Genomic DNA, 12,375 nt, shown 5'->3' with positions numbered 1-12,375 from the left:
GGGGGGGGGGGAAGAATCTCCTTTTCTATTAGCTTGATTGAAGAAACTTTCACCTGTTTAAATGTTGCTTCAGGAGTAATCCTAGATTAAAAGCAGTTAAAAAGAGCTTCCCTCATATCTATGTAGCCAAGGATTAGGCTGCTTCCCTCCTTGATTTAATACAATTACTTTGTTAAGCGTGACCCTGGCGTAGAGTAGTTTCTGTTCCCATCGTTACAGCTTTAATGCTGTGTATGTGCTTGAGGAAAGATCTTCTGTCAAAGTGATTTTTACTATAGATTCCATTCTGGACAAATATCCATTTTGCGAACTTGAACACCATTTTTAGGAAGAATCAACTGAAGATTAATGCATGGCATAACTAATGAAACATCAGACAAGACAGACACAGGAGACAGAGGCTTTCTCTGTTCTTCTCTGATGCCAGTGCTTGTTGTTAGATGCCACTTCAATTTCTGTTTACTCTGAGTGACTTTGGCTGCTCTTTTGGCACTGTTGATGAAAGGCTTTTTGAGTCAGAGTGCCCAGCACCAGTTATGATATCTGGGTGGACAGGATGGGAATTTCCGTAACTCAATAAGCTGAGATGGATGTTAAAAGGAACGTGACTTTTTCATAATGAACTATATGCCAGCCATAATTCTGACTAGCCAAACCATACTTATGGCTGTAACGCGTATCCAAGCAGAATTCCTTTTCTTCTGTTGCTTCAGGAAAGAAAAGGCATCCTAGTTTGTAGTGAAATCTGGAAGGGGAAAAGTCCAAAAAGAAATCTCCAGAAAATGTTTCTAAATTTGAAATGGTCCCCTTCTGTATACTGCCGGCTCTCCTGTGTCTCATGTTTTCCAGATGTTATCCATTTACCTGAATGACCAGAATGCTATGTTTAGCTGTAAAATCGGTTATTTCTTGTAATTGCAAAGATGAGAATATTTCTAACAATTTTTCAGGCTTCAAAAAATAAGAAGGGACTAAAAAAATGGAGAATAATGTGTTATTTGCTATAAAGTTTCAAAAGTCTGCAGACATTCACTTAGAAATTGTAATTTAGTTCAGCTTTGAAACAGGAACTTGCTCTGAATATGAGTGTGTTACTAGGACACTTAAAATCAGTGCTTTACATTTTAAATCTGCTCTGTTAAAGGAAGGGTTATTTTTATAAATTGGATTTGTTCCTTTTTGTCATTTAATGGGGGGTGGGATGGAAGGTTAAAACTATAAGGTCTTTTTTCTCCCTCCTTCCGTCTTCTCCTTTTCATAATCAAAGAAGAACAACAAAATCTCTTCAGCTCTAAACTGATAACTAAATTTTAAATGGAATATAGACGTGAAGTAAGCAGTATTCTCTTTGTGCCTTTTAACTTAGTATACTTTTACTCTTGTTTGGGTGAATAACTAACTACAACTGGTCTGGGATTTTGGCTATTTAAAACTTAAGCAACAAACCTGCCAGTGATAGAGTATTCTATTCAGGTTGTTGTTTTTAAAACACGCAAAGCTGTCATAGATACAATTTTCAGATCATATTATGCATAGTAGTGGGATTTGGTCGTAGGTGGTTTTTTGCTGTTGTGTTTTTGTTGTTGTTTTTAGTTTCTGTTTTATAAAATATCTTAAATAATGGAGGCTATCTACCTGCCTCTCAAATTGTTTCAGCTACCTGTTAAAGAAGTTCCTGGGATATGCTGTTCCAGTCTTCTTCTGCCTTTTTGAATAGTGTCTTGCTGATTGTGAATTTGGGGGGGGGGGATTATCTGGACTTTACAGTTTGCTAGCTATGGTGTGATAAATCTCTATAGGGTTGATGTAAGCCTTGAGAAAACTCCTGAATTTATTTGTGAACCTAGACTGCAGCTTGCCAGTCAGAGGGAGATCTCTGGATCATAATTTAAACAACAACAACAAAGTTACTTAGGGGTAACTTAACCTCTCTCAGGTGTTACACATCCAGCTTTCATATGCTGTCCCCCTTTTTCTTCGATTTCAGAGCCTTACTGTTTTTTGCTTTAACTGTTCAATGACTCGGAGTGGTTGAGGTCATCTTTACACTTAGTTGTAAAAATTGGGAGGGATTTGGAGATGTAGGCCAGTAGGTCCCAGTACATTATGGTAGATGTGTGCAGGTCAGAATAATATCACTCAGAGTGTAGTCACACAAGTATCACAGCTCTAAGAGATGCAACTGTTCCATACAAAAAAAAGCTAACAAACTTCCTGTAAAACAGCTGAACACTTAGCTTAAGGCTGTAACTTAATGTAGCTATAGTAGTTCAAGGTGAACTTTAGGTTTGCAATAGCCTTGATTAGCTGCATCAAATTTAACTGCATTTTTCAAATAAGAAAATGGACTTTTGTAATGCAGCTGCTACTTTTTTCTTAATATAAACATGAATTACTGTTCTACAGCTTTTTGTAGAACACAGGCTATTGAATAGCACTCCTTTTATCTTCCCCTCAGACACAGATACATTGAGGTTTTAGCTATGCAGCACACATTACTTGTTCCTTCGCACAGTGTCTCTCTATGAAAACTGCAACTTTTCCTTGTTTGAATTTGGCTTATTAAGATATTAATTGATCAGCTTTACTTCTTTTTGAGTATTGTTGTGGTCTTAAGCAGTTAACTGGATAAGCTTATTGTTGGGATTTGTTTTAATATGTATGAAGATCATACTTAATGTGAACCATTGAATAAAAGGTTGGGATGGACAAGATAAGTAGTACCATACAATGGAAGAATATCTTCACTGACTATGGCAACTGAAAGGTAAAAAGATCCTGGAAAGATGGAAGGTGTTTAAAGGAAGGTAGCAAGGAAGAAAATCTTCCCTGCAGGTTAGCTGTTTCGAACTGTTTCAGAATGTTTGTGTTGTAAATGGTTCAGACTTGGCCTTGAATTTTTTAGTTGCTGCAAATTTTTGTGGTAGTGGGAAGTGTCAATAGAAAATGCAAAACCAGAGGCAGATGATACTTGTTCTACAGAAAACAAACAGTTCTTGGCAAACTGTTACTGGAATTTGCAGGTCCAGAGTCTATTGCTTTAAAGTATATATTATAATTTGACTGTATCCAAAATAATATATACAGGCACTTGCTGCAGACTAGCATTACCTTTAACTCTTTAGTTACTTCATTAGCTTTAAGTTTTTCCTTTTTTCTTACATTCAATATGAAAACTTACTGAAAGCACACTTCCATTTGTGTGTGAAGCTGTTTCAAGAGAGCTGAAATCTTCTCTTTGCATTTGAAGCATGATGGTAACTGTCAAAGGGATTTTCGTTAGACTGTTCTTAGTTGGGCATTATTGATAGTTCTCTCTTGCCAATCTTTCCTCCAGCTTGTAGTCACAAATATAATTAGTTAAAATCTTGCTATGTTAGCAGACTGCTTATTCTGCAGGCATAAAAGAGCTGTTTTTTCTTACAGAGGTGGTTTTTCAAAATACAGCATTTTACTTGGCCAGAAATCTAAGCTGCGCTCTCGCAATATTCTATAAAAGAGCCTGCACATGATGTATGTTCAGATAATTTTGCAGAGGTTATGCCATTCCCCAACAGGATAATATGAAGGCCCATTTATTAGCATGAAAATGTATTGTCCCACCCAATATTTCTGTTGTCTGAGTTCAGTAGTTTGTTGTGGTATGTACTCTGAGAAATTCTTGGTTGGTTTTGTAGTGTAAAATTTATAGGTTTCTTAAATAGCTAGTCTCCAGTAGCAGAATTTGTTCCAAATGGGAGACCTGTCTGAGTGCATGTCACTGCAGTTGGTAAACTCTGACCTTTGAGGCAATTGGAACTGTAATTCTTGCATTACAGCAACACACTGTGACTTTACAGCTCCTTTAATGACGCAGTATCTGCACTGTCAGATGCATTGCTTTCCAACAGAGTGTTTTCAAATTCTGGTGAATCAAAAAAACAAGCGGTGAAAGTCACTCCTGAGACTTGGGTTAGGTTTTGTCAGCAGTCTCCTTTCCTCTGAGTGGAGGCGATCGATTCACAATGTAATAACAGGCAATGGAAACTTCCAAACGATGCCAAACAGGTCTATGCCTAGTAAAAACCTGGGACAACAAATATGGTTGTAGCGTAGATGAGTGACCTAGTTCTTTAAATGCGTTTTCTGTAATTGGAAGATGAAGTAGAATTACACGCTTAAATGGAGAATGGATCATAAATCATCAATTATCTGAGATAGATTTCTTACAATGTAGTTTTTACAAATTACCGTATTTTTAATGCACTCTCCCAAATTCCTGTTACAGCCGCAGTTTATAATTGTCAAACAGTAAGACCTGTGACACCAACAGATGTTACTTACATGAAATGTTTAGGTATGCAGATGAATATACATATTTTGTGATATAAAATTCTGTTTGCAATCATATTGAATTCATGCATTAGTATATAATCTCTGTAAATACATTCTGCATATTGCATAACAACTTAGATCTTTAAATTGATACACTCTTGGAGTTCGCAGCAGTCATCCTATCTTGCTTGTTTCCCATCTCCAGCTCTGATTAGGACCAGACCAACAGATATTTAGGCTGCTTGCGAGAGAGGCACCCCCTGTATTAGGATTCTGGAAACATTCTGAAAGTTAAATCTTTATTTTCTACTTACTGTGGTTTGTAAAAAATCTAATACTAATACTGTGGCTGTATTTGTGGCTTATATTGGCACTACATGGTCGTCATTTAACAAGCACCATGTAAACTGCTTTAAAATAATCAGATTCTGTTTTTCTTTCTGAAAAAAATTATTTAGGGCAGAGAAATCTTTTCTATCCCTGTCAGCTTTTAGTTACCAGGCTGGATTTGAAAAATACAGAAAGGTAGCTTATTGGTCTGTTACGTGAGTAACTTTTTCTAGGCCTATGCTTTCTCACAATGCATTAATTCAGTTTTACACCTTTATATATGTTAAGCTTAGAAGTGTCTGCTGGAAATAAGAAAAGCCACACATGAATACCTGAGTTCATGAATAATATGTGGGATGTCTGACTTGTTGACAGCCTCATGAGATGAATTTTGAGCTGTCATATACAGCAGCAGAGACATTACCCGCTGATAGCACAGAAAGGAAGATAGTCCTCAAGTACTTAACATTATTTCCAAATGAACTGCTGCTTACAGTCGTCATGTCAGTGCACTCTACATGATTAAGTAAACTGGATCTGCTGATCATTTGTTTTGTTTTTTTTTCACCTGTTCATTAAAAATTGCTGCTGGTGTGTTTTTGACAAAAAGTCAATACCATTATTCACTCATCTTGTGGGGGTAAAAATGGAACGCAGAAGCCCTGCTGTGAAGCTGGTTCTTGGTATATTAACTACCTCTCTGCTTTCCTGTATGAAAAGCACTGGTGCTTGAATTGCCTGTAGGGTATGTCACTGGACGCTGGTATTTTGTTCGCTGCTTGTATCTCTTAATATGCAAGGAAGTCAGCGGATGCTTGAATATAGAGTGTATGTAGAGTTGCCTGTGACTTTAGATGTGAGTTTTGAGTGTTACTTTTTTTATCTGCCTCTAAATTTGAAGTGTGTCTTAAGATGTTCAGTTGTTTCGGGTAAGATAAGGATATTGGCTGTTTTTTCCAGACTGAGTATTAGCCTTGTTTCTTCTGTGGTATCAAAAACTTACATTTAAGAATCTATAGCAAGTCCTTTTCGTAACTTCATGCATAGCTTTTAGGTGTTTTGTTTACAAAAATAGGTAGATATTTATGACGGTTTATACAAAGTAGGTTGAGATTTTGAGACTTGGGAAGTGAGACCAAGCAATACGTAATGCGGATGTGGAGAGATTATAATAGAGGATCTAGTCTCACTTCTGTTTTGCTTCTGGTTATGTTTAGAGAGCTCAGAGTGGTGTTGTGTTATGCCGTCAGTTGGAATTGTATGCTCAAGCTGAGGAGTATAAATAATAAGAGATTCAATAAAAGCAAAAGGATCTTAAATTTTACAAAATGAACAGTAAAATACTGAAACTGTTCTGAATAGGTTTAACTTAACGTCTGCTGTTTGAATAGGTACCAGACATGGCGGGCTACCCTCACATCCGTTACATTTCATCGGGATTGGATGGAACATCATTCAGAGGCCCTTTCAGGGGCAATTTTGAGGTTTGTAATAGAATAAAACTAGATATATGTCAAAATGTGTCATGAGGGAATATGGGGAGGGTATATGGTAGAGCTAGTTCTATATATAGATGTAAAAGAATCATAAAGAAAATACCCTTTATTTATAGAATGACCTCACTATCGTGAACTGGGATAAATGCATATTGAAAAGTCAGTCAATAAAAGGTGCCCTGGACAGTGTACGCTTAGGTGGTTATTAACTGACAGTACATCTTGCTCTGCCTACCACCCCAGTCAGTAGGATGTAGTATTCACATGATATATTGGTAAAAGGTAGTGGTGTCTCTGAATAACTGTGCCAGGATCCTCCTAGTGAGGGTGAAACTTGGCAACTTTAACAGTGCCGTCCTGTTTGTTATGTAGTGCAGGAGCTGAAACTGAGGGAAGGAAAAAAAAAAAAGGAGAAAATAAAAGGTATCAGATGCAGAGAGTTAATGACCTAGTCCACTGAAAACATCTTCAGTGACATCTCATGCTTCTAATAAACTCATTGCTGGAGAAAAATAAATTAGTCATTGTATTTCAACTTAAGCAACTTTTTTTTTTCTTCTAAGCCTTAATGACTGTTAGAAAGCAAATACTTACAGAGTGCATTTTAATTGCATCGTCCTCATTAGACACACAAGTATGTGTGAACATACTGATAGCCATTCCTAGCTGACAAACAATTTCTAATTTTTTTAGTAGTAAAATTAGTGTTTCCCTATAATTTAAAATACCAGGCGGTATTGTGTGGGTTCTTCTACAGAAACCCATCACTTTTCCCAAACAACATACTCTTTTTTGCTTTGCTTGTATTTGAATAAGTTGGGAATTGAGAGTTTGTCATTCTGCAAATGGGTTAGAATAAAATTAATATTTACTCAAAGTAGTTGAAATAACAGTTCTTACACTGTTTATTCCTTGATAAATTTTTAGGAGCTGATTCACTTGGAGGAACGATTAGGCAATGTTAATCGTGGAGCAACACAGGGAACTATAGAAAGATGCACATATCCACATAAATACAAAAAGGTAAGGATTTCTCAGATTGTGGTCTGTCTGTACTATTTCTTTGAAAATGTAGTAGTGTTTTGGTTTAGCTTAAATCTGCAGAAATGTCAGCTTCAAATAGTGCATGTTTTCTGTATCTTGCAATTTCAAGGATTGTAAGCAAAGCTTGCAATGCCAATTCTTTCACAAAGAAAATAGAAAAATTTGGTCCCTAGATAAAGAGCCACTGTAATGCGATAAACAAAAGTGGTTTGATATGATTAATAACTTGTCCAGCAGTTATGAATAGCCTTGTGAGCAATGAAATAACTATTGGTAATAGCTAAATTCTCAACAGACTTCAGTGATAACTCATCGAAGTAAGACTTTATTTTTGCAATAAATTCTTCATGATGCTTACCTGCTTGGTATGTATAATTTTAACCTTTACTCTGATCACATTAAGAAGACTGGGACACTAGGAAGTTTTGAATCTGGTACAGAATTTTGGCAACTTAAGTTGTCTCAGTGGAGTTCATTATACCATAATATGGAATCCCATCCACACTTACATAGTGTTCACGCTTGATAAATAGTGACTTAACATACTAGGTTTGAAAGGAATTTTTTTTTCATTAATGAAATGAAGATATTTATACATAGACAGCAAGTAAAAGGACTGGTTGCAACAATGGGAAATTAATATATACACAGTCCAGTAGACTTCTGTAATTAACAATAGTTAAATAAATCTGAAATGTCCTGTGATTTTTGCTCCAAGTATTAGTTCTTGATTCATTTTGGTTCAGATACATCTTGAATAAATATTACGAAATGTTTTCAAAGAAGTATGTGTTGAGTATGTATTAAAAACAGATTTTACTCAGTTTGTCAATAATGTCATCTCTACTAATAAGGTAACAACTGATTGGTTCTCACAGAGGAAACTGCACTGCAAACAAGATGGGGAGGAAGGAACAGAAGAAGACACAGAGGAAAAGTGTACCATCTGTTTGTCTATATTGGAGGAAGGTGAAGATGTCAGGTAAATAGTACCACTGAATATGAGAATATGTTAATGTTCTGGCTCTGAGACCATAATTGAATATGGCCCTTTACTCTTTGCAATACTCCCTAGATTAACAGTTACACTTAAAGACTATCTGTCATTGAACCAATAAATAAAACAAACTGAAATTCAAAACGCACATTGTTCAGTCTGTATTGTCTCTGGGTGGAATGTAGGTTATTTTCTTATGGTCTTCCATAAGTTGACTGTCTGTCTTACAACATGAGCCCAAGCTGATACCCTGAATTAATCGGGACTGTCAATTTTAGTTTTTCTGGAGTAATGATACTTAGCTATAACAGGTTTAAATCAGTGTAATACAGCAGAAGCTAGCTGATGCTTGACTTCGTTGCCCATAGCCATTTATTTTTGGAACTAGGCAAAATGCAGGTTCAACTGGAAAGGCTAATGAAACTTGTGGAAAAACATGCACGTGCAAAAAGAATAGACACCTCAATAGCAAAACCCACATTACCGTTTTTCCAGTGGGTATGTTGATATGGAAATGCTTTATTAACACTAATGTTTTTCTGTTCTGATGACAGGCGCCTTCCATGTATGCACCTTTTCCACCAAGTATGTGTAGATCAGTGGTTGATTACTAACAAGAAGTGCCCCATTTGCAGAGTGGACATTGAGGCTCAACTGCCTAGTGAAAGTTGACACCGCTTTCCAGAACTCTTGTCCTCCCTCTCGCTCCCTCTCATCCTTCCTGGTACTGCAGTCAACCAAAGATGGCATGACTTACCTGCGCAGATTTGGAAGCATTGAACCTGGAGTGCTGGCTCTGCTATATGGTACAACTAATGCTAGACCTACAGTTTATGTAGAAGACAGTTGAGTTTCAGTGTATTTATAAAACTTTTTTTTAGGTTTTACATTTTTTCTTTTAATTCATTACTGTATTTTTGCATGGTTCCTTGTATTGCATTTGTTTGCACATATTATGGGCTTTGTGACCCCAAACTTGCAGGCAAGATTAGCTGCTTTAGTAAGTAGAATTGTGTGGTCTCTTTTGTTTTGTTTTGTTTTTTTGTTTGACATAGTATCGAGCTTTGAAAGTATGATTTCACTTATTACTAACCTTGGATTCCTTAATTTAATCAATCATATATTTTAGTTCAAATGTATAAAGATCATCTAGAAAAGGATAATATTATGTATTGAGACATTCCTTAATTAGGAAAAAATGGCTGCTGTATATTTACAATATCAATTCTGAGTCAAATAACATCCTTAATACTGGGAACAGAATATGAACTATATTCAGTTTGACTGATACATATAGCATACTCATCACCAGAGTTTTTGTCTGATCAGATTTTTGTGTTTGTTTTTAAAATTTCAGCACAACGCAGATATATTTGAATGTCAATATTAAACATTTAGACTGCTGTTCAGATTGTATTTATCATTTCCTTCCTATGTCTAGAAATTTGAATCCCTAACTTAAATATTTGCTGCTGTGAAACAGCTGTAGTGAACACTAAATGTTGATTTCAGTTAGGTGGATTGTAGATACTTGCAGATTGAAAGAATTACTAGGGAAATGGAAAAAGAGCTTAGAATTTGTTTGGTCTTCTGCTAACTTAAGTTGAAGTATCTGCGCACATTGAGGGGGTTTTTTGGTTTAGTTTTTTTAAAATATGAAACCATTCAATAACGACTTAGAGCTGCAGGGGTTTTGGTTTTTTTTGGTGGGTTGGGTTTTTTTTTTTTTTGGCAGATATACACGCATTCATAGAACTTTTAAAGATTCCAGGCTTGTCTTGGGATTTTTATTAGTTTTAAAGTTAATAAAGTTAGCTAAATCCACTTGTCTCTTGTTTTATTTTTCATTAGTAAATTGAAAGCCTGTAAATTTCTGTAGAAATTGAGACACAAATTATGTGGTTACCTAGTTTTTGCCTTGATCATAGATTCCCTCTTTATAAATTACCAACAGTCCATCACTGATTGAAATATTTTCTATAGTTAAGATTTGCTGCATAATATAGTATATAGAATTAAGTTATAATGTACTAACATTTCGCCTTTGGAGGAGGTTTTAATCCACATCAGGATTCAAGTTGCTCATCAACATTCTTTCACATATAATAGATTATAGTTTATTTAAATGTGCTCAACATTGCAAAATGCAAATGTGCAAAAACATTGCGACAGTATTACTGTCATTTTGGAAAAGATGTTCCTCGGGGATCATATATGAACATGTCAATAAGCTTGCATTAAGCCACCTGCTTTGTAAGTGGATTGAATAATAAATACCTTCAGTTTCTCTTGTCTTTGTCTTTCATAATCAGATTAAGTGTAAAATGGTTTACAGTAAACCTAGATGATGAACTGTTATGTTTACACTAAAAAAAGCGATCCATTTATAAATATTACCTTATCTAATTTGATGCCTGTTTTTGTCTGGTTAAAGCTGCTTCCCTTTTATATTTTTTTTTCAATCTGTTAGGAGTAGCATTTGCCAGCGTAGTGTCTATTGCTGGCAACAAATGTTAACACCTCTGGCACTGAGGCTTTAAGTGGAGAGAAATGTTATTCCAGCACGTGTGATAAATGGACGTTTTCAAGCTTAACTGCATTGCTAAAACTGAACTTTAAAACCACTTTGTGCTTGTACGATGGGGGATATGGGAGAGAGGCAACACATGATTTGACTGCTTCAAAACCTGACATGGTTTTACGCTAAAGCTTCTTGAACATTACGGCTGTAGGAAACTGAAAGTGAGTATGAAGTTGAAGCTGCATTGGTAAAAATGAATAGAAGTAACTGGAAGGACTGAACCAGATGCTTTCTGTTCTTCAGTGATTGTTGACAAGGAGGGAGGTTAGTTGAGCACCGATGCTTGAAGTCTGATGATACTCACTTTTACAAGTTTCCAAGGTACTGGAGAGACATGGGACAAAAAAAACGGGGCCTCTGAAATAATTGAGACCCTGGGTATGTGACAGAATCTATTTTGGCTTCCTTACAGGACAAAGAAGCACAGGTTTGGGGGATTTTTTTTTTTTTTTTTTTTAAGGAAATCTTTTATGCGCCTGATTTCGGTGCCTGGTACTTAGAGGTATTTTAGTGGTCCATGAATTGACTTGTTTTATAACTGCTACTGATATTGTCTTGCTTTTAAATGTATGCATAACATTGTAATGTGATGTTGAACACTTAGGTATTTGCCAGGAATCACAGTGTTCTGATCTTACATGCTATTGCAGGGGCTAATAAAGCTGCAGCCTACTTCTGTTCCAGAAAGTTGTGACTTAACCATAATGTAAGGGAAAGAAAAAGAATAGGCTTTTGATTTTGAAAATTTCCACCACTTACTGTGCTTTATATGCTTAGATGCATTGCCTTAAGTTTTCTGCAGCATCTTTGACTTTGAAGATAAGATTCTCAAAGTATGCATCAAATTACTTTTCATATAAAATTCCATTGTCAAAAGAAATCCTTTTGTATGCAATAAATAAAATGTTAGACTGGTATCATTCAAAATGTTTCTTACGCAAGTTTTTTTTTTCCTTTTGCCTTGTTTTGCCTTTGTAAGTCTTGATCTGTAAAAATTCTTCTGCATACGTGTGTCTTATAGGTACTGCCTAAGAAAAAATTCTCTGAGTGAAGGATCCACATTTAGCCACAGTTAAATATGTTGATAAACGGAACCATCGGGAACTTGGGAATTCAGGAAAATGCCCTTATGAAGGATATCAAAATACTAACTTGTGCGTATGTGAGTGAACATACAATGCCAGTTTTGGCAGGTTGCGGAACAGTTGTAATTAGACTTTTCTGTCAGTTTGGGTAACTGCTGTAGAGTTGAAGTTCCTGAATCTCGGGACGAGTTTTTACACTGGCTGATACTAGCTTGTTCGTAGCTGCCTGACATGCCTTCCTGAAGTCGTATGTGAAGTTTAAAAGGAAAGCTGTAACATGCAGCTGTTCGGACTAGTTTCCCCACCGTGCAGAGTACCGAGCTGCTCTTTCGGATGAGGTGAGCCGCCTCCGCAGGTACGCTGTAGTATTTACCTCGGCGGTGCTGAGGTTTGGTTCACCGAGTACGGACGCTCCTGAAGGCGGCCGCGCTTCCAGCCAGCTGCCACCAGTAACCGCCGTGAGAAGCGCAGGCGCCAGCGGTGCCCGGGCTCTGCTCGGCCTCCCCCGCCCGGGCCCCAGGCCCTCCC

General features: G+C 36.5%; 2 protein-coding genes across 4 annotated transcripts in view; both read left to right on the top strand.

Annotated features, from left to right (window-relative positions):
* RNF111 (ring finger protein 111) overlaps positions 1-11,683 on the top strand; it is a 53,085-nt gene extending 41,402 nt beyond the window's left edge. The window contains exons 11-14 of one of the 3 annotated variants that reach the window (XM_009321575.1): positions 6,036-6,128; positions 7,068-7,163; positions 8,063-8,166; positions 8,736-11,683. In XM_009321575.1, the coding sequence (XP_009319850.1) occupies positions 6,036-6,128; positions 7,068-7,163; positions 8,063-8,166; positions 8,736-8,853 (411 nt within the window). In that variant the 3' untranslated portion in view covers positions 8,854-11,683. Of the gene's footprint in view, positions 1-6,035; positions 6,129-7,067; positions 7,164-8,038; positions 8,167-8,735 lie in introns of all 3 variants that reach the window. The other 2 variants (XM_009321574.1, XM_009321576.1) reach the window with 2 other exon arrangements.
* Positions 11,684-11,840: 157 nt separating this feature from the next.
* The window catches only part of CCNB2 (cyclin B2), a 6,090-nt gene continuing 5,555 nt past the window's right edge, over positions 11,841-12,375 (top strand). Inside the window, exons 1-2 of the mRNA XM_009321604.1 lie at positions 11,841-11,955; positions 12,160-12,305. Coding sequence (XP_009319879.1) covers positions 11,841-11,955; positions 12,160-12,305 — 261 coding nt within the window. The remainder of the gene's footprint in view (positions 11,956-12,159; positions 12,306-12,375) is intronic.

The sequence above is a fragment of the Pygoscelis adeliae genome, unplaced genomic scaffold, assembly GCF_000699105.1.
Source record: "Pygoscelis adeliae isolate BGI_AS28 unplaced genomic scaffold, ASM69910v1 Scaffold183, whole genome shotgun sequence".
NCBI lineage: Eukaryota > Metazoa > Chordata > Aves > Sphenisciformes > Spheniscidae > Pygoscelis > Pygoscelis adeliae.
This window is presented reverse-complemented; position numbering and strand designations above follow the sequence as displayed.